Here is a 23,758-nt window from a genome sequence, read left to right on the forward strand (position 1 = left end):
AAGGGATCCCAAACTCAGAAACCCATTTAAATCAGTAAAGGAAGCATGTATCACTTTCCACACAGTTTTAGATGCGTTATGTGAATTTCCCCCATAAAGAATAGTCTGAGACCAGTTTCAAGTTAGAACACACAATTAGATACATGTTTTGCAAGCTAGATAAAACAAGGAGACAACCATTTTAATCCCACTTACAGGTTGGAATGAAACCTGAAGAAACTGGTCCATATATGAACTGTGTACTGAGAAAGTCCCGGTTGAGGTCTGACGAAGTCCCATACATAATAGTCTTTTGGCTTGGCTTGGCTTGGCCTAAAGTTTGGCTTTGCTATACAGTGTTTTGAAAATTAACTTTACCCATTTATTCTGAAACCATCTCTAGCCATCTAGCCTCATCCTCATTTATGATCAATTCCATTTTCCACACTCCACTAGTGTTTGAAGGTAAGGGAGGGTTCAAGTTTAACCCAGTCCGGTGACTCATATGGCAATGTTTCATAATGGCATCAACAAAATACAGCAAAAGATTTTAGACCTACATGATTCATATAAATGACACTAAGTCATTAATTTTAAACATGGCAGATTTTTAGATTTAAACCTCAACTGGATGTTTTCATTCACTTAGAGCTGTGTTACACAATAAATGGAAGGTAATTTTCAAAAACCCATAATAGGGGCACTTTAGACAACCATGCATGCAATACATACCGACCTTGCCTATCACTATAACGTTGATCTATATATATATATATATATATATATATATGGTGACGGAGTGGTGCAGTAGGTAGTGTCGCTTCACAGCAAGAAGGTCGCTGGATTGTATCTTAGCTGGGTCAGTTGGCATTTCTGTGTGGAGTTTGCATGTTTTCTCCACGTTTGCATGGTTTTCCTCTCCAGTGCTCCGGTTCCCCCACAGTCCAAAGACTAGACTACTAGCGGTAGAGGTGAATTAGGTAGGCTAAATTGTCCATAGTGTATGAGTGTAAATGAGTGTGTATGGATGTATCTCAGAGATGGGTTGCAGCTGGAAAGGCATCCGCTGCGTAAAACATATGCTGGATAAGTTGGCAGTTCATTCCGCTGTGGCGACCCCAGATTAATAAAGGCACAACAAAGCCAAAAAGATGAATGTAGGTATGTATATATATATATATATATATATTGTTAAAGTCAAAATTAATAGCCCCCCTGTTTATTTTTTCCCCAATTTCTATTAAAGGGAGAGAAGACTTTTTCAACACATTTCTAAACATAATAGTTTTAATAACTCATTTCTAATAACTGATTTATTTTATCTTTGCCATGATGACAGTAAATAATATTTTACTAGATTTATTTTTAGACATTTCTATACATCTTAAAGTGACATTTAAAGGCTTAACTGGGTTTGTTAGGATAATCAAGCAGGTTAGGGTAATTAGGCAAGTTATTGAATAATGATGGTTTGTTCTGTAGACTATTGAAAATAATATAGCTTAAAGGGGCTTATAATTTTGTCCTTGAAATAGCATTTAAAAAATTGAAAACTGCTTATATTCTAGCCGAAATAAAACAAATAAGATTTTCTACAGAAGAAAAAATATTATTAGACATACTGTGAACATTTCCTTGCTCTGTTAAACATCATTTGGGATATATTTAAAAAACAAAACAAAAAAATCTAAGGAGGGCTAATAATTCTAAACTCGATTATGGATTATAGGTTATGCCACAGTTAAAGCATTCAAACAAAAAACTGATTTTTAGATTTGGATTATTATGTCGTTGCTAAGGTTTTTAGAGCCTTTTTTCATTCTCATGTGTCTCTCTCTTTTCTCTTTTTTCTCAATCTCATTTACGAAATTAACTCATGAATAGGCCTGCATGTGTTTAACAGCCTATTGAGTTACACGTTGCCTTGACACCAAATATAAGTAAAAATCTCTGGGTGGTGTATGAGAGTCTGCATAGAGCGTCTGCATAAGTAGCCTATTATCACAGAAGTCAATGGAGACGAGATGTCTGTGCTTTTGTGCAGTCATTAGTTTCAGTTTATTAACACCGCAAATGAAAATAATAGACATTTATGTGGAGACACCATAGCGTGTGCATTTTCTTTGCATAATCTTTCATAACAGGTATATAACACAGGTATGAAGTGCATATCAGTTGCTCATATTATCAAATATGTCAACATGCCTCACAGATGCATAATTCAAAATACAGCTTCTTCTTCACTAATATTTTGTTGCTTGAAAAAGGGTTTGTGATTAAGGGTAAGTGATTTCTGGCAAAGCGAGAAATTTTTTCACCCTTCTGTATATTTAGTATTGTGTTGTCTAAGAGTGAATATAAACATTGTCTAAAAACTTGATTGCAAAATGTACAAAATTACAAAATTGTAGTTGTTAAATTTAGACAAAATGTGCTTAGTTTAATAAATAAAAAATACATTTTACTCAAACAAATAACTAATAAACTCTTGTAAAACATATGTAATAATTCTTAACATTCTATTAACTTTTTTAAACAAATAACTCCCTTGTAACTTCACATCTTTTACAACTTTTAGGTACCAGCACATCTACATACTATACATAGATTGTAACACAATAAGTCACAATAAAATTATATTGATAACATTAATGCATAAACAGATAAATTTAAATAAATAATTATAATTCCAATTGCAATCAACATGATTAACTCATTCATCTGTTCATGTATACGTAAATATATATGTAACATTATATGTACATTGTGCCATTTTATATCTATATATCTATATACACACACACACACACACACACACACACACACACACACACACACAGTTTAAGTCAGAACTATTATTATTTCACCAATTTTTGTTTCAGAGAGAAAAGATTTCTTCAACAGATTTCTTAACATAATAATTTTAATAACTCATCTCTAATAACTGATTTATTTCATTTTTGCCATGATTACAGTACAGAATACTTTACTAGATATTTTTCAAGACACTTCTATACAGCTTAAAGTGACATTTAAAGGCTTAACTAGGTTAATTAGGTTAACTAGGCAGGTTAGGGTAATTAGGTAAGTTATTGTATAACGATGGTTTGTTCTATAGACTATCGAAAAAATAGCTTAAAGGGGCTAATAGTTTTGACCTTAAAATGGTTTCTGAAAAATTGAAAACTGCTTTTATTCTAGCCAAAATACAACGAATAAGACTTTCTCCAGAAGAAAAAATATTGTCAGACATACTGTGAATTTTTTTTTTTGCTCTGTTAAACATTGGGAAATATATATATTTATTTAATTCAAAGGGGGGCTAATAATTCTGACTTCCAACTATATATATTCATGAAATATCAGTCATATTTGAATTCCTGAGAGTGTCAGCGTGATGTCCTTTTATATTTTTCATAAGAGGTAATTAGTAAAAGTGTGATCACAATTGCATACAATAAATATTATTGTGATATAGTCATGTAAAAATGTGTTTGAAACTCAAACTTAAATCCTAACCAGTTATTTTACTTCTTTCTTAATTAAAAATATATGCTTGTTTGTCTGTAGTTTACGTTACTGTAGTTTAGTGTTAAAAGTGTTCATTAAAAAGAAAAAAAGATGGCGGTTACAGAACTCCTGTGCACAGATTGTTTACGATACCAGTGCGTTAATTACTTTAACATCAGTCAAAAATGGGTTTTCAAGAGTAATAAAGCATTGTTGCAATGATTAATAGAAAAATAATGCTATTATGCCGAGAGAGCTTGACATGTTACAATTTAAGAAAACAATTGGAATTACAAAAAATGCCAGTAAATTAAGAAAAGATCTCATCCACTTTGACAGCACACATGCTGCAAATCCTCACAAAGCAAAAACATTAAAAAAAACGTGCTGCATTTGCACACAATGCAAACAAATTAATAAAACGCACTGCATTTTTTTCACAACACAAACAATTTACAAAAACACACTGCATTTTCTCACAACACTTGCAAAAACATTGGTACACAATGGTAATGGGACCAAAAAACATGACAGGCACCCCTGTGCTGAGACTATTTATCAGTAAAGTTGTTGGTGATCTTTGAAATGTGATTTTTTTTTTTGTTTGTTTATTTTAGCATCCTGATTTCCTTGCCTTTTGTATTTTGCTTCCTATAAATACAGTAATCATATCCTAAACAGCCACGTCTGTCACATTTTAGGGTTGTCTTGAAACATTTCCATTGTGTTTCGAGCTATTTGAAAGTGTTGTAGGAAAATGCAGTACGCTTTATAAATTTGTTTGTGTTGTATAAAAATGCAGTACATTTTTTATGTGTTTGCATTGTGAGGGTTTGCAGCATGTGTGCTGTCAAATTGATGGTCTTTTCTTAATTTGCTGCCATTTTTTTGTAATGGTATATGTTTTTTATTTTTTTTAATGCAGCATGTTAAGCTCAGCCACTGTAAGTACCCACAGAATTGTCATTCTGTGTAGCAATGTCTTGTCAGGAAAAGACATAAAAGACTGCACAAGGATCAAAGTGTAACCAGCATACAGTACAAGCATACCAATTAATTGTCATTTTATATTCTCTCACACCACTAGGTTTTTGTCAGCAAGACCTTTTAATCATTTAAAAATATAATAAAACTTTTTATCACTTTCTATTTTATATAACACAGTAAGCACAGGTCAGAATGGGGTTGCATTTTTACATAAATGTATCTCTTGAAAAGATGATACACATTTTGTCATAAAGGGCAGTTTAAAGTACCTGAAATATACATTCTTTCCTTCCGAGAGTGTCCAATGACTAACGATAAAACATTATTTCTCAAATATTTTTTCTTAAGACCCCCTTTGTTCATATATTACTCAGAAATAGACACTAAAATCTCATCTTGGTCTCGACTTCTTTCATTAATTACATAACAGGATTTTTAAAATGATATAAAAACAAATATGTTCTATATGTAAACAATGACACATTCAAATGTCTGCAATTTGCTTTCATTGAAGTTTGCATTAAACAGAGACTGTGCAATCTTCTTGACTGCATTTTTCTCTGAACCTTGAGAGACAGGCATTGATTCTTTTTTTCTTTAGAATATTTCCAGGCGACTAAACCTTGAAAAGTTCAAAAGGTAAACTTAGTGTCGGTTCTCCCTCCTCCAGAACAGCAGCCTGGGCAGAGCCGCCCGCACCTCCTTGTTGCGCAGCCCGTAAATGAGTGGATTAACGCAGGGGGGAAACTGAAGCATCACAAGCAGCGTGATGTGGAGCGTCCCGGCAGAGCGCCAGCTTCCAGAATACATAGCCATGTTGCCTTCGAGCTCATATACAGCATCTGAGGCGATTTTTAAAAAGATGGGGAGCATCTGAACCAGCAGCATGGAGCAGTAAAACATTACGGTCGTGCGCGCTCTGTTGTTGACCTGATGGAAAGGCTGAACGGCGTTTTGCGCCTTCTGGTACATGCAAACGTACGAGAACGAGTAGGAACAAATGCAAAGCAGCGTCACAACAAGCCCAACAATCTTCCGAAACACCGCTGCAGCCCGAGGAAAGCCCAGGTGGGCCTCCAAAGTGTCCGGCTCACAAAGCAGTCCGGCTATAGGTTTGTCCAGCAGTGCGCTTTTGTGACCCAAACTGAGTAAAAATGTGATCATTGTGGAAAAGAACACCGACGTAAACCACGTGAAACCAACTATGCAGTAAAGTCGCTTTCTGGTTAGTATGCTAATATAATATATAGCCTGGCACACGTAGACGTAGCGCTCCAGGGCCATGCAGGTTATAGTAAGCACAGTGCAGAAAACGCAAACAGTGTTGATAAAGAACTGAAAGACGCACCAAAATCCATAGGGCAGCGTGGTCTTCTGGAGCAGGCAGTATGTGAGTGTTGGACCTTGGGTGACGATGAGGAGAACATCACTGACTATGAGGCTCTTCAGCAGGGCAAAGCGCGGCTGCCAGGACAAGTCTTCAGAACTGCCGATGCTGAACAAAGTGCACCCGTTGATCACGAGGGAGATGATGGTCATCAGTATGAAGACGCACAGCAGCGCCTGCACAGTTGTATCCGAGGGCAGGATGGATCTGAAGAGGCAGCGTCCCGGGTCCTGCGGCTGGAGGGGGTCTGAAGTGATGTTCAGGGCATCCTGGTTTGGAGGTGGACAGGTGCAGCCTACAGTCCATAGTATGTAGAATGGCAAATTGCGCGTGAAACGCATCTGGACGAGAACGAGCGCGTGTATGACTGGGAAATAGGGATTTGGGCGACTCGGTGGCTGATGTGCGCATTTGTTGCGCTTGCACGAGATGTGCTTCCAGACCAGAACAGATGCTTACAGGTGAGGCGAGGGGCTTGAATGGAGGTGGGGCTTTTTTCCAATCAAAGAGAGAGAGAACCCTTGGAAAAATAAATAAGTAACCAGTTAAAAGTAGTGGTTTTAGGTATACGCTTTACGGCGTTTTTTTTTTTTTTTTTTTTTCATATGGACAAAATATTACTGACATTATTTAAATGTGCATGCCTTTTCACGTTTAAAATATTAAAGCCGCATGTTTGCTAAATAAAATATATTCTTACATAAACATTTAAAATAATAAGAATAATAATTTTATTTGTTTTTAATAGACATTTGGTTATTGAACGTACAAATGCAACAGCAAGCTAATCTAGAAATGTTATTTTATAAATCAATAATTCAAACTTGCCGTTCTTCTTTTTTTATACAGTGGAATGCTAGCAACACTGTTGCCAGTTAGTCACTTTAAGATACTGAGATATTTAAAGAAATAGGCATATATATATATATATATATATATATATATATATATATGTGTGTGTGTGTGTGTGTGTGTGTGTGTGTGTGTGTGTGTGTGTGTGTGTGTGTGTGTGTGCAAAGCACAGGTGTCATATTGAATAACATCACATTACTGGGGACCGCAGCTCTGTACAGTTCAGGTTTGACCCCAATCATACATAACTGATCAAACTAGTTGGGTCCTTTGGGCTTATTTGAAACAGGTAATTGTGATAAGCAGGGTTGGAACTAAACTCTGCAGGGCTTCCCCATCTAGAGAAGGTCCATAACATGAGAAAATATTAAATACGTTTGGCTTAGTCCCTTTATTCATCAGGGGTCATCACAGTGGAATGAACCGCCAACTTATTTAGCATACGTTTTACACAGCGAATGCCCTTCCAGCTGCAGCTGCAAAAGATAAAATAAATTAGTATTTAAAAAWAAATATATATATATATATATATATATATATATATATATATATATATATATATATATATTTGTGTGTGTGTGTATGTATGTGTGTATATATATATATATATATATATATATATATATATATATATATATATATATATATATATATATATATATATATATATATATATATATATATATATATATATATATATATATATATATATATATATATATATTTATATTGTTTTATAAGATTTTAGTGCACATTATTCAGCTTAAATTGCAATTTCATGGCTTAACTAAGTTAATTCCGTTACCAAGGTTAATTATGCCAGTCGATGGACAATAGTGGCTTATTTCGCAGCCAATCAGGGGAAAAAGTTCTTAAGTTTTTAATTTTGACTTTATTTTTATTTTATTATTATTATAAATATAAACTGATTTTATTACTCACTTGCTTTTCTTTGGCTTAGTCCCTGACTTATCAATCGTTGCAACAGATGAATGAGTGCCAATTACTCTGGCACGATTTTTTTATGTGGCAGATGCTCTTCCAGCCACATTGTCAATCAAGCTAAAAGAAGTAAGACTTTCCTTAGAAGAAACAAAATACTGACAACCACTGCTCTCATAAATATCACTTGTAAAATATGTGAAAAAGAATTCAAATTTCTAATAATTTGCCTTCAACTGTATGTAGTCTACTGTATATTTCTCATATATTAGTGTCAATAATAACATGTTATTTATACATACACTGGCATATGCATACTATTTGCACCTCAGGATTAACGCAATGCGATAACATGGCGTGTATATGATAATATTTATTAAAAGTATACTATTGACTTTAGCAAACACTCATTTGGGAATTCTACTTTTAGTTTTTACTTTATTTGCATTAAAAATACATTTTCATGTGACATGACATGGGTGAGTAAGAAAAGTGAGACGAGTAAGCACTGAAAAAACTGAACTCTAACCATTCAACCGTATTATTAGTTGTCATAGCTGATCATATTACTACTGAATACTGAATTTAACCTGGAATTAAATTTTAGGGTGGAAAATTGTACTTGGTATTTAAAATCCGCTATATCTGATGGCTTGCATAATTTTCTGCTAAAGAAATTACATCTTGATTTAAAGTTTTTTTTAAACACTTCTACTTGAAATATGTTAAACTACTTAATAAAAAAGCATTTGTGCAGTGTGCATGAATGATGAATGAATTATTTTAACATAGCTTGCACTTTAAAAGGGGAGAGGAGACAAAAGGTTTACTGAAGAAATACTGCTCCTGACCAGGGGTCTGTTTCAGAATGCAGGCTAAGGGAAAACTGTAAGTATGCTTACTGTGAAACACAGAGATTTCAGAAAGTTCCTTTAGCTCACCTCTTCCTTTTAAATGGGATTCTATGTTTAAACACTTCATTCATTCATGCACACAACAAAAATGCTTTTATTTTACATATTTTGTCATATTTCAAGTACAAATATTTTACAATTTTTATATCAAGATGTGTTTTCTTTATCAGAAAATTATATTAGACATTTAATATTTTTCCTCTAAATGCATTTTACTTAAGATTATCTGCTAGTATAGTTAAAATATTCTTAATGAAAATCAACAAATTTTCAGTAATTCTGCCCTCAAATTCCATAAAAGGTTGAATACAACATGGAGAACTAGCTTATAACATGATTAAATGGGTTCGAGTCCAACCTTTTTCACAAGCTTGCTCTTTTCCTATCTCATTACACAGTAGAATTTATTTTCAATAAAAATTAAGTAAATGTTCTAAAAGTGTAATAATGAGTGTTTGAAAAAGTACTTTGAATCAATAGAATGATACGCACACTATACATAATCCTTTGCATCAGAATGGGGAATAAAGGTGATTTAAGTGACTATGAACGTGGTATGGCTGTTAGTGCCAGATGGGCTGGTCTGCGTTTTTCAGAAACTGCTGATCTATTGGGATTTTTACGCACAACCATCTCTAGAATTTACAGAGAATGATCTGAAAAAGAGAAAATATTCAGTGTGGGGCAGTTCTGTATTGATGCCAGAGGACAAAGGAGAATGGCCAGACTAGTTCAAGCTAAACAGTATGAGTTCAAGCTCAACAGTAACTCAAATAACCACTTGCTACAACCGAGTTATGCAGAAGAGCGTCTCTGAACAAACAACACGTCAAACCTTGAGGCGAATGTGCTACAGCAGCAAAAGCAAACCACTCCTGTCAGCTAACACTGGGTAACTGAGGCTACAATTCACACAGGCTCACCAAAATTGGACAATTGAAGATTGGAAAAATGCTACCTGCTCTGATGAGTCTCGATTTCTGCTGCAACATTCAGATGGTAGAGTCAGAATTTGGCATCAGCAACATGAAAGCATGTATCCATTCTGCCTTGTATAAACGGTTCAGGCTGGTGGTGATGTAATAGTGTAGGGGATATTATCTTGGCACACTTTAGGACCATTTGTATCAATTGAGCATTGTGTCAACGCCACAGCCTGATAATTGTTGATGACCATGCCCATCCTTTCATGACCACATGACAGTGAGGTCACTGTACTCAAATGGCCTCCACACTCACCAGATCTTAATCCAATAGAACACCTTTGGGATGTGGTTGAACAGGAGAGTGGATGTGCAGCCAATAAATCTGCTGCAACTGCGTGATGCTATCATGTTAATATGGACCAAAATGTTTGAGAAATATTTCCAGTAACTTGTTGAATCTATGCCGCGAAGGGTTAAGGCAGTTCTGAAGGCAAAAGTGGGTCCAACCCGGTACTAGGAATGTGTACCTTATAAAGTGGCCGGTGAGTGTATCTGCCAGTTTATGTATAAATGGCATTGAAATATTATTTACACTTACAATTTTTTTTGTTAAACAGGTGAAAATAATCAAGCATACATTGCTATAGACAATAATAGCAACCAATTGCAATTTCTAATAATACCCCACCCCACCTACCACGGGCAAAAAATGAAAAATAATTAGACAAATAATAGAAAACAAATCAGCGGCAAAAACAAGAAAAAGAGATTCGTTTTTACAATACATAGACATTACTAAAATAAATAAAGACATTTACCTCTGCATTTAACTTTTTACAAGAACACTTTAACAAAGAAAGATACAGTGCATCCAGAAAGTATTAATAGCGCTTCACTTTTTTCACATTTTTTTATGTTACAGCCTTATTCCAAAATGCATTCATTTATTTCCTCAAAACTTTACACACAATACCCTATAATGACAACATGAAAAAAAATATTTATTTGAAATTGTTGCAAATTTATTAAAAATAAAAAAAACCTGAAAAACCCAACTCAATCTCACGGCAATTCGTAACTTTTTCATTTAGTGGCTAATTCGTATGAATTCGTACGATCTAATTCGTACAATTTAGTACGATTTGCTCATCCCCCAATGACGGTTGGGGTTAGGGGTGGGGTTAGGTGCCACGCCTCCTTTTTAAAATTGTACCATTTCGTACGACTGAACTCGTACGAATTCGTACGAATTAGCCACTAAACTGGCAAAACGTAAAATACTTACGTTTTCTCATGAGATCAGGCTGGAAAAACCACATGTACAGAAGTATCAGATTGAATGGGAAGTGACAGTGTATAGCCATTTTCAGATCTCTCCAGAGATGGTCAATAGGATTTAGGTCTGGGCTTTGGCTGGGCCACTCAAGGACATTCACTGAGTCATTGTGTAGCCACTCCATTGATATTTTGGTGGTGTGCTTTGGGTCATTGTCCTGCTGGAAGATGAACAGTGGCCCCCAGTCTGAGGTCAAGAACACTCTGAAGCAGGTTTTCATTCAGCATATCTCTGTACATTGCTGCCTTCATCTTTCCATCTATTATGATTAGTCTTCCAGTTCCTGCTGCTGAAAAACATCCTCACAGCGTGATGCTGCCACCACCATGCTGTACTGTAGGGATGGTATTAGCCTGGTGAGGGATGTAGGGATGGTATTAGCCTGGTGATGAGCGGTGCCTGGTTTTATCCAAATGTAATGCCTGGCATTCACTCCAAAGAGCTCAATTTTAGTCTCATCAGACCAAAGAATTTTATTTCCTATAGTCTGAAAGTCTACTTCATACAGGCCTGATTGGTGGATTGCTGCACAAAGGATTGTCCTCATTGTTCTCATCTCTTCACAAAAGAATGCTGGAGCTCAGACAGAGTGACCATCGGGTTATTGATCACCTCCTTGACTAAGGCCCTATTACTCAGTTTAGATGGCCGGCCAGCTCTAGGAAGAGTCCTTGTGGTTCCAAACATCTTCCACTTACAGATGATGGAGGCCAATGTTAGGGTTGGGTATCGTTTGGGTTTTTTTCGATACCGATGCCTAATCGATACTTTTAAAACGATTCCTGTGCCAAAACGGTGCCTGAATCGATACTTTTTAGCCACAAAATGATGGTGGATGACTCTACAAAAATATTTTATTTGACAAAATATGTTTAAAAATCATTTTAATAGAACAATATAATTACAGTTTAAAGTAAACATCGATTCATATAGTATTACATTAATACATTTCCTTTGATCATTTGTTGGTTAGCATGAGTTTAAGATTTGCATTATGAAATTACATTAGCTTACTATTAACCTGTGGGGGGCGGGCAGGGGCCACGCATTTTTAGGAGCACATTTTAATATATATATCACAAAATACTTAACATTATTGGAAGTGATTTGTGTTCATGCATCACTCTGCAGTCTTCATAAACAAGATAATTAAATAACTTAAACTCAAAATAATCTTCCTTGTTTATTTATTTGACAAGTAACGTTATACTGGTGTAGGAGAACACATTTCTAACATTCAAGTACATCAAGGCACATTGGTGCACCTGTAAACTTTAACAGGCCTACAGTTGAAGTCATTTTATTTTGCCCTCCCATTCATTTACAATAATGTTTCTGAAAATTTTACACTGCTCCAAAAATAATTATTCTGGAATCATATCTGGAGTCCTATTTCTTATTGTTTATTTCGTGCATTGATAATGACCAAAGCACATTGAATGACAGTAAAAAGTTGCAATTTTACCCAATAAATGCTTTAACAATATAAACTGATTTATATAGAGTCAATCAAATGAACTTAAAACGATTAAAAAATGCAACAAACGTTTATTTAGGCCCTAACCCTAACCCTAACCCTAACCCGGCTTTGTTTTATGTTCACTCAAGTTATTCCACCCAAGAGCTGTTCATAACTAGATAGAATAGAGATAGAAATAGAGATAGATTGATCTCTGCAGCAGCTGCCGGAGAGCTGCGCGCTGCAGATGCAGCTGGTGTGAAAGGCAAACGGCTGTGTGCTGCTTCTGCTCTCCATACGCGCTGCTCACGCACTGCTTTCGCTTGCGGTCTGAAACAGGCGTCAGAGGCAAATGCCTGCATGCAGCTTCTGCTCGACATACGTGCTGCGCACGCTCTGCTCATGCACTGCTTTCATTTGCGGTGTGAAACAGGCGTAATGTCCTTGCCGCAGCACCAAAATTAGGCACCGAAATTCATACGCTGATTTCATACCGGTACGTACCCTTTACCTAGGTACCAGTGCTATAAATGGCACTGGGTTTTGGTACCCAACCCTAGCCAATGTGCTTAATGGAACTTTTAGTGCAGCAGAATTTTTTGTGTAACCTTCCGCAGCCTTGTGCCTCGAGTCAATCCTGTCTCAGAGGTCTACAGACAATTCCTTTGTCTTCATGCTTGGTTTGTGCTTTGACATGCACTGTCAAGCCTGGGACCTTATATAGACAGGTGTATGAGATTTTTCAGGTTTTCTATTTTTTATAAATTTGCAACAATTTCAAAAACTCTTTTTTTCTCATTGTCATTATGGGTTATTGTGTGTAGAATTTTGAGGAAATATATTAGTTTAATCTATTTTGGAATAAGGCTGTAACATAAAAAATTAGGAAAAAGTCAAGCGCTATGAAAACTTTCCAGATACACTATATATCAGACTTTCACACAAATTATGATTTACTCCTATTGCAAAGAACTGCTACTTTTGCACAGTATAGAATATATCTTGAACTAGATTTATGTATCTAAAGCTAGCAAGAGCTACTTACTGTAAATAGGTTCTGTTATTGCTCATCAATGCAGTGTCTCTCTGCACTCAAGGCAGACCATCCACATACCAAAACTGAACAGAAAAAACACAAAATAATTATTTTTAAAAAGTTTTTATAGTATAAAAAGTGTAAGGCTCTGAAAAGTTCTTAGTGATAAATTCACCACCTAGATATTGTGGATAGCTGTATCATTTTTTAGTGATTTCCTGTGATGATTCTGACCTATTGTAGGTGAAGAGTATTTGTTAAACATGCAAGGACAATGCTGCATTGAAATTGAAATCTGCTCTATGCTCATGTCTTTTTATTTGTATAAAAACTGTTTGGTTGCCAGAAAGACACTCAGCACTGTTTCCATCATGTTATGGTAAAATCAGTACATTCAAAACAAAATATAAGCTGATTTGTGTAGTTATTAAATATGCTTAAGTGAAAATAATGTGTTAGAAATTTTCAACAATATTTGAAAAAGTTTTACTTACTCATAATATATTCCTATTTAAGGCTCAAAACATGTCAGGCTCTGCATCTTACTTAGTAGACAGAAATGGAGTACACTAAAAAAAAACAAATCAAACACATGGCTCTCTTAAAGGGCCAACACCTTTTTGTAATAAGACAGACAGCCTGTGTCTGAAATGTCTAAATCGTTGTTGTCTACTTTAAGATAAATGCACTTCTCTATAAATAGAAGCATAAAGCATCAGAGTAGTTGTGACAGCAATTCTTGAACTGTATTTTACCATTTATTGTAGCAGTTAGGCCTGTAATAGATACATCAAGTCATTTAATGTCATTTAGACTTTGCACTACACATGTTGCAACAAAAGCTATACTTGATTTACGGTAAAATACTGTTTTCTTTTATTACAGCAAAACACTGGATAATTTAAAGTTATTTACCTCATAATGTACAACAAGAGTTAACAGTGTAGTACAAAAACTATTCATGCCAGCAAACATGTTTGTGAAGGGGTTTCAAACTCAATTCCTGGAGGCCCGCAGCCCTGCAGAGTTTAGTTCCAGCCCTGCTTCAACACGACTACAGTGTCTGTAGGTATCAAACAAGCCTAAAGCAATCAATTAGTTTGATCAGGTGTCTTTAGTTGGAACTAAACTGTGCAGAGCCGCGGCCCTCCAGGAGCTGAGTTTGACACCTGTGTGTTAGTCCCATCCTCAAACCAAAATGACATCATGAAACAATCAAAATGCTTAATTTGTCATGTTGCCAGTATAACAGTTTATCAGTTTTTCCGGAAGATTAAAAAAACATTTTTTCAAAAAATGTGTAAAAATATTTGCACATTGTTATTCATGTTAAATGAAAATGAAATCCTGCAAGATTTCAACAAAAAGACCTTCATTGTGCTTACAGGCCTGCAAGCAAAGAAAGCAACTAAGGTTCTCGAATTCAAACAAAGTTCTGTTACTAGCAATCAAGGCCAACCATGTAGGCAGTTAAAACAAGACAATCACTTGAGGCCCAATCAAGACAATCAATTGAGGCATAATTTAAATACAACTACAACATACAAAATACTGTGTGTGTGTGTGTGTGTGTGTGTGTGTGTGTGTGTGCGTGCGTGCGTGCGTGCGTGCGTGCGTGCATGTATGTATGTATGTATGTATGTATGTATGTATATATATATATATATATATATATATATATATATATATATATATATATATATATATATATATATATATGTTCAGTTGAATTATTCCCCTCCGAATTATTAGCTCCCCTGTTTATTTTTTCCCCAATTTCTGTTTAACGGAGACAAGATTTTTTTCAACAATTTTCTAAACATAATAGTTTTAACAACTCATTTAACTTATTTTATCTTTGGCATGATGACAGTACATAATATTTTACTAGATATTTTTCAAGACACTTCTATACAGCTTAAAGTGACATTTAAAGGCTTAACTATAGGTTAATTATGTAAACTAGGCATGTTAGGGTAATTAGGCAAGTTGTATAATGATGGTTTCTTCTGTAGACTATGAACAAAAATATAGCTTAAAGGGGCTAATAATTTGGACCTTAAAATGGTGTTTTAAAAATGTAAAACTGCTTTTATACTAGCTAAATTAAAACAAATAAGACTTTCTCCAGAAAAAAATATAATATATATATTATCTGGCATATTGTGAAAATGTCCTTGCTTTGTTAAACATCTTTTGAAATATTTAAAAAAGAAAAAATATCAAAGGGGGCTAATAATTCTGACTTCAGCTATATATACCGTGTTTCCTCTCTACTCAAAGACAGGAAAAATTTATAGATTGAGTGATTGTCTTGTTAATATTCTTTCTTAAATGTTTGTATTTACATTTTGCCTCATTTTTATCATTCTTTCCTTTTGTATAAAAGAAGTTGACACAAACTCTGGGCTGCAGAGGTGTTGAGTTCACAAAATCATACAAATGCAACCTGGTGACATCAAAATTGATATAAACTTTTTCTGTTACCTTGGGCTGTAACCCAGAGTTTGTAATTAACCTTGTCTTGCAGCTGAAAGTGTGACACATGCAACAAACTGCCAATCTCACAAAACATGAGAGAGTTAGTTTGAGTAATTTCTCGCAAAAGTGAGAACAATTAACTTTTCTGTTAAAGATAGAGATATCATTATAAAAAACATAATGCATTTAAATACATTAGCAAGGCAGAAATAAGCACTATCAATGCAGCAAACGCTTAAAAGTATCAATGCAATTTACTAAACTGATTTAAATAATGTATGTTCACAAACATTTGAAAAACTTTATTAAAGAAAATTAATAGATACCCAATAGAAACAAAATCATAAGACTAATATTATTTTAGATTTAGGTTGATGTCAGGTGACCAAAATTCAATGTGTAGTCAGCGTCTAAAGACAACATTATTTTAACGTCCAATAACAACGTCAAATGATTTGGATATTTGGTTAATTTTAGATTCTGTTGGAAAGTGACCAAAATCCAACATCCAGCCAGCAACTTAAACCAGCGTCATATTGATTTCAAACACTGACATTTATTCATCAGGTATGGCAACCAAAATTCAGTGTCTGATAGATGTCATAGTGATAACGTCCACACAACGTCAAGCTGTGACATCATTAGACGTTGATTTTTGATTGAATTTAGGTTAGACATTGACGTCAGCCAGACGTTAAGTTCTGACGCCAATCCAATTTTAATTTTCAAACAAAATGCAACGTCCCCACGACATGGGGTACAACGTCAATATGACGTCATGTCGACATTCTGTGCCTGCTGAGTAAATAGTTTACTGTACATTTTCATTTAAAGCTATTACTAATATTTAATAGTAGTTGACAATTCAAAACTATGTGTATGTATAATTATAATTCAATATGAATATATTACTAGCAACATGAGACAAATTTAACTTTTTACACAGGGACTGGTAGTGGCTTTATTGCATCACTGTATATATACTGTATATATAATTTTTTTTTCATGGCTGATTGGTCCTGTTTGGGATTGTAAAATCCCAATCTAACCAACACTCCCTCTTCATGCCAAAAATACAGAGGGTGTCACTTTAAAATAATGGTCCATTAGTTAATGTTAGTTCATATATTTACTAACATAAACAAACATTTAGTTATACATTTATTACAGTATTTATTCATCTTTGTTAATGTTAATTGCTGTTATTTAAATTAAATAACGTTAGTTCACAATTAACAGTGCTTTAGCTAATGTTTACAAGCACATTTTTGGATTTTAATAATGCAGTCATAAATGTTGATCTATGATTAATACATGCTGTACAAGATTATTAACTAACAGTAACATTAAAGGACCATTATTCTAAAACGTTACTACAAAGAGTTTGCTAAAACTAAACATAAACGTAACTGGGTAAAAAAACTAATTTGTGCAATAGGCCTCTGGTTTTGTGTTTAGTTGTATTTACTTCTTGTTGTCTGTGCCCAATCCTTTGTCTTTGTTAATATTTATTATTGTTCCTCACCCTCTTGTTGGAATGAAGAGTACAGGGATTAAAAATAGCTGAACATGAAGGAAGGACACAGCAAGTAACACAAGGGTTTATATAGTCTACTTTTTCATTATGGTTGACAGGAGTCGATGAACAAGCCTTGCACACTCAAAAGCCTCCATTACAACATTTTTTTTTTCCTGACGTACAGAAGGACAAGGTGAAAAAGCAATTATCATCAGAAAAAAAGGTAATTGATCAAACATAATCGTACCGAATGGCGTATATAATCAGTCATTGTAGAATCAGTGAGTGCTCTTCATAGACAATAGGAATTATGAGAGCTCATATGAAAAAAATGCTAATGTATTTTTGGACCATACTTAAATTAATCAGTTGTGGTAATTCTATAGTTGCTATGATACCGCAACAACCAGTATCAACAAATGACCCAATGAACCCTTTTCACAAGACGCATGTTAACAGTCTTTATAAACTCAAACCCTTGAACGTTTTTAATATTTAGATTTTTTTGTACGTATATATATATATATATACACACACACACACACACACACACACACACACACACACACACACACACACATGTAGTATATCATCTTTGGATCAAATTACAAAAAAATAATAATTACTGAGGTGTTTGAAATGCAGAGTGTATGAAGCAGGACAGTAAATTTTACATTGTATTTTCTTCTGGCTGCCTTCTTGCCGTTTTTTTTTTTTTTTTTTTTGTGGAAAGTCTTGATAACACTATCGTGGAGTTTTTCTTTTATTATATCAGCAAATAGGGTTGTAAAAATATATTTGTTGTATTCAGTGCTCTAGGTTTACCAACTGACGACTTCCGCTACTGATGAACACGGAAATGTGAAAAAGATCAATATTGTACTTTTCTTTAGGGTGTGTATTATACTACACTACACCACAATTTACTGTAGCAAAAGCTAAAGGATACTACAGTATTTATTACAGTTTATTAATTCACTAAAGTTAATAATACAGTAGCATTCATAACAAAGTGTTGTAAATACTGCTGTATAATAACTAAAGTAAACACTATTGGATTTTATTACACTACCTGACAAGTCTTGTCGCTTATCCAAGTTTTAGGAACAGCAAATAATAACTTGACTTCTTCATATCATTTGGTATTAGAAGTGGCTTATATGAAAGGCAAATGCCTCTAGATCAGGCTTGTTTTACTAAAATAAAATATGATCATGTATTGATTTTTAAATATTTAATTAGGACAGTAAGGTCTGACTCTGCTCAAACATAATCTTGTCACCTAACAGAAATAATGTACAGTATAGAATATAAAGTCATGGTGCAGTGGGAAAAAGAATTAATATTTTCATTGTGTATGACTCCCATAAGCTTGGAGGACTGCATCCATACATCTCTGCAATGACTTAAATAACTTATTAATAAAGTTATCTGTAATGGCAAAGAAAGCATTTTTGCAGGACTCTTAAGAGTTTATCAAGATTCTTTAGATTAATCTCGAATGCCTCCTCCTTTATCTTACCCCAGACATGCTCAATAATGTTCATAACTGGTGACTGGGCTGGCCAATCTTGAAGCACCTTGACCTTCTTTGCTTTTTCAGTACCTTTGATGTGAAGCTGAAGTATGAGAAGGAGCGCTAACCTGCTGAAGAATTTCCTCTCTCCTGTGGTTTGTAATGTAATGGGCAGCACAAATGTCTTGATACCTCAGGCTGTTGATGTTGCCAAACACTCTGCAGATCTTTCGCACACCCCCATACTGGTATTATTTGTTGCTCTTACAACTGGGGTCAACCGCAAGACTCTTGTCTGGTAGTGTAAAGTGTTTTATTTCATGTGGACATTTGATTGCTCTTTTTCTTTTTTAGCAGGCCACACATTTAGTTGTTCTCCAAGATTACAGTTTATCAATTCACTAAAGTTAATACTACAGTATGTGGTAGCATTCTTAACAAGGTATTGTAAATAACATGTAAAAAAACACTATTGTATTTTACTAAACTACCTGACAAAAGTCTTGACAAAAGTTAAAAGAACATCAAATAATAACTTGATTTCTAGTTGATTCTTTGGTATCAGAATAAAATAGATTTTTGCATAATTGTACTGTTCTTGCTGTAATTTGAATCAAATAAATGCATGCTTGGTGAGCAGAAGAGACGTCTTTAGAAAACATTACAAATCTTACCTTTCAAAAAGGTCAATTTATCTACAGAGTTCATCTACAATACCTGACAAAAGTCACCTATCTTGTTTTAGCAACAACAAATAATAATGACTGAGTTCTACACTGTAAACCCTAATGCTGTAACTAATTAATTGAATTGAGTTCTATTAACTTAAATCATTAAAATTCGTTTATCTTAATTAACCTTGATGAGTATTTAGAACTTTTTCTTATTTTTGAGTTTGAAAAAATTTAATCTTTCAAGTAAGGTGAACAATTCTGCTGGGTTTAATTTATACAAAATGTCTCTTTAAAGTTTCATTAACTCAAAATCTGTCAGCCCAATGATTTTGCGTCTGACGTCATCCAGGTTCACGTACGTGCTCATGCTTCATTCGTTTTTTTCAAGATGGCGGATCGGCCTCGCTTCACACTACAGTAAGTAAAATATTTACAAATCCAAGAAATATTAAATGTATGTTTTAATTAATATAATCACAGTAACAGTTCAATGTAATGTAGAGTTAATCAGGGTGCGTTTACATGTCGTACATTACAGAAAACATGTTTAGCCTCACTTAACTAACGTTAACATTACTGTTTAAAAAGTTAGAATCAGTGCAACGTTAGCGTTAGTTGTAATGTGTTAACTCTGAATTTTAACAGAGTGTGATAAAGACAAAAATATTTAAAATCGGCAGATTACATTTTTCAAAAAAAATTAAATCTTGGCGCGAGTATGCCTTTTCTCAGCCTGTGCTGAAGTTGTCATGGAGACGCGCGCTCTCACAACCGCATGTCATGGCGCTGCGCTGAACTCCATCCAGTATGTGAATGTGGTATTATCTTCGCGATCTGTAGGCACTTTGGAAACGAAAGGCGCAAGAAACGTGACGTTAATCATAACTCAAATGATCTCCGCCTAAACACTAAACGGTATTTTCTGATGACGCGCAAAAACGTAGTCTCAAAACTTAATGTCACACGCAGCTTGTTGCTTGCTGATCCATGTATGAGGATAGCCTGACGGAGAACATTTAAGCTGCGCTCCTCACCTGAGCAGGTACAGAGCAGAGCTTCATTTTACACTACCACATTGAGGTAAAGTTGGTTTTATATTCATACATTCATTTAGTAACAACTTGTGACTCGCTCCATAAATTGTTTACCATGGTACTTTGTCTATTTGTTCTGAAATTACATGCAAGTATGACATGAAAACAACATTACACTAAATGCACTATATTTTTTTGACTGGACAATGTTGTACTTTGAAAGTCATTGGCTGCTAATATGATTTCACCATTAAGAATATGCAAAAATTACCTTTCTGAAATTATATTATTAAGGAGAAAGTCTGAATGTGTAAATATAAAACTAACTTTACCTCAATCACCAGCACTGATCAACACTTTATATTTCCTCGCGCTTAAGATGACATCTTTGCATATCAATGATTACCTGATTAATGCGATCAGTTAAATGAGTTTAAATGTCATTTAGGTCAAATGTATTTTAATGGTATGATAAAAGTTTTTTTTTTTCAGTCTATTTTTTTAAATGTTTACTCTGGAGAAAATATAAACAGCCTAAAAAACAAAGTATGCATATCTATAACACATTAATACAAAATTATGTTATTAAATAAAATAATAACAAAACAAAATATTCAAGACGTGCTAAACAAGACATAGTTTTCTGATGTGCAAATTTTGTAGCTTAAAATATATTTATATCTTAAAAATATAAATATTTTAGTCTATATATATTTACATCATTAGACAATAAGGTAAGTTTTGTTATTTCTAGCTTTTAAAATCAGGCCTTAAATTTCTTTGTCGTCATATTCAGTTTTAGAAATTTCAAAACTGTTTAAATTAAATCTGTGTTCATCGAATCAAAGCAACTAATATGATAATCAGCTATATTGCTAACCGTTTTGGAGGTTATAGTTAGACATCATGCAATTGTACTACTTCCACTCTCAGCTAAATGACACTGTGACTTTTTGTACATACAGAATTGTAGGTCGGGTGTTGCTGACTACAGATAGGTTCTTAAATGGAGGCATGTGAAAGGTGGGTAAAATATTTATTTTGTACTACTATGCCTGGCATATCCAGATAAAATAAATATTACAGTGTATTTATCAATGATACTTTTGCAGCAAGGAAAGTGAAACTTCAGCTAGACCTTGAGTTCAGTTTACAACATGAAGATCCTGCTTTCAACATCTGATCAACACCTGATTTTCATTTGAGGTAAAAAATAGATAAGTAAATGAAACATAATAATAATATTAATACATTTTTTCTAGAATTGTATATTTTGTGGTGTGGGTTTGTTTTATGAAATTCTCTCTTGTTTCTTTTTGCTGTTTGCAGAGTACCAACATGTTACAAATGAGAATTTTCCCCACAAATTCTTTGCAAAACTGGACCACCACCTATTTCATTTGATGACAATTTTAAGGCAAACAGCATCCAAAACTGGCAAGACAGCAGATACCCTGGCTAATCTTTTAAAGGTTTATGATGAGCAGGTATGTTTGGGGTCACGTGTTAAAGTATACATTAAAATATAATTTGAATTATTATTATTTTTTTAATTTTTAAAAAATTGATTCTTGATTTCCAGGAACTGAATGATGTCAGTTCATGACGGACTACTGTTATCAGAGGTCTTTTGGTCTTGCTGCGTGAGCGTGACTTAAGATTCTTTAGGAACACCATGGTAAGACTTCATTCATTCTTTTCACAATTAGGCATGTTTAATGAAAAGATGAAAGTTTTGAAAACTTTTACTTAATAACATATTTGTAATCAAGAATAGTTGATGAATCATATAATATTGGCTCAGTCATTTTGATACTGTCCTTACATTAATATCCTTGAATTATATTTTTAGATTGATAATCCTGCTGACTGAAGATGCTTTATTGGCCCTGCATTCACTGAGGGTCTCTGTTGTCCTGAAGAATGAATTGGACACCACCCACAGCACACTTCCAGACCTTTCTTGTCTTGTATGGATTAATGTATGCTCTTCACATAATATATAGTAAAGGACTTTGAACTTGTGCAAAAAGTTTTGCTTGGCATGGATGATGGAAAATAAAAAGTCTCGTAGCATGGAAACCTTAAAGAATGAGTTGATGTAGAGCTTTTTTTTTTTTTTTAACTTAATAAAGACTGTCTCTGGGGTAGTAACTTCAAAACATTTATTTACCTTTAATTGGTAAGTATGCATTTTATTATATATAGGGATAGTTTGTCCAAATGTAAAATTCTGTCATTTACTAACTCTTCACTTGTCCCAAACCTGCTTGAATTTCTTGCTTCTGTTAAACACAAAAGTTAAGTAAAGCTGACAACCTGTAACCACTGACTTTCTAATAGGAAAACAAATACTGTGGAAATCGGTGGTTACAGGTCTCAGCTTTTTTTTTTTTTTTTCAACAGAAGAAAGAAACTCAAACAGGTTTGGAATAAGTAAATGACAGAATCATAGTTCAACCAAGACTGAATATATATATATATATATATATATATATATATATATATATATATATATATATATATATATATATATATATTGTAACGAGCGCACACATGCCACGTCGCCCTGGTCGCTAATTCAACCCAGCTGGACCATCATCAACACAGGATCGTTCACAGCTGGATGTCATCAAGTGGAGAGGCATATAAACCAAGCCCACGCAAGGAGAAGATGAGCTTCATTCACCCAATGACTCCATGCGCTAACGCTTGTCTCTGTCTCTCCACAGCAGACTCCAGCTCGTGACAATCCCACATCCGACTACTCACTGTCCTTCACTTACTTCCCGGAGCACCAGAGCACCTCACCTTGAAGAAGAGCACCGTTTACACCCCATTCACGTTGTAAATAAAGCACCCTCTGGGGACTTGTCTGTAAACTTATCCAACTGTGTCGCTGTTTTCCCTCTGCTTCGCTACAATATATATATATATATATATATATATATATATATAAATATATATAATCTGCTCTCCGTTAAACAGAAATTGGGGGAAAAATAAATGGGGGCGAATAATTCTGACTTCAACGATATATATATATATATATATATATACAGTTTCTGTGTAGTTTACACTAAACGAGTCACTTCACAGAATGTGCACTTATTATTTTTTTTAACGAATGCCTTAAGAGTAAGTTTTACACTTATTAATGTATTATTAAATTTGATCAAACTTATAGTTGTTTTTTCTTGAGGCTC

The 23,758-nt window shown here is 34.2% G+C and overlaps 1 protein-coding gene and 1 long non-coding RNA gene across 4 annotated transcripts in view; one reads left to right on the forward strand and one right to left on the reverse strand.

Annotated features, from left to right (window-relative positions):
* LOC137489118 (uncharacterized) overlaps nucleotides 1-23,438 on the forward strand; it is a 53,093-nt gene extending 29,655 nt beyond the window's left edge. The window contains exons 5-12 of one of the 3 annotated variants that reach the window (XR_012398464.1): nucleotides 17,445-17,551; nucleotides 18,140-18,222; nucleotides 19,868-19,935; nucleotides 21,518-21,575; nucleotides 21,665-21,758; nucleotides 21,882-22,039; nucleotides 22,135-22,230; nucleotides 22,405-22,644. This is a non-coding gene — a long non-coding RNA (uncharacterized lncRNA). Of the gene's footprint in view, nucleotides 1-17,444; nucleotides 17,552-18,139; nucleotides 18,223-19,867; nucleotides 19,936-20,487; nucleotides 20,561-21,517; nucleotides 21,576-21,664; nucleotides 21,759-21,881; nucleotides 22,040-22,134; nucleotides 22,231-22,404; nucleotides 22,645-23,284 lie in introns of those variants that run through there. The other 2 variants (XR_011008456.2, XR_011008459.2) reach the window with 2 other exon arrangements.
* Nucleotides 2,018-7,877, reverse strand: LOC101885849 (olfactory receptor 2G3). Its single transcript, XM_073938817.1, has 2 exons — nucleotides 7,658-7,877; nucleotides 2,018-6,383 (listed from the first exon to the last, which is right to left on the reverse strand). Exon 2 carries the CDS (start codon nucleotides 6,202-6,204, stop codon nucleotides 5,122-5,124), a length of 1,083 nt encoding a protein of 360 aa, XP_073794918.1. The 5' UTR covers nucleotides 6,205-6,383; nucleotides 7,658-7,877; the 3' UTR covers nucleotides 2,018-5,121.
* Nucleotides 23,439-23,758: the final 320 nt, after the last annotated feature.

Source organism: Danio rerio, chromosome 23 (genome assembly GCF_049306965.1).
Source record: "Danio rerio strain Tuebingen ecotype United States chromosome 23, GRCz12tu, whole genome shotgun sequence".
In the NCBI taxonomy this organism is placed as follows: Eukaryota; Metazoa; Chordata; class Actinopteri; order Cypriniformes; family Danionidae; genus Danio; species Danio rerio.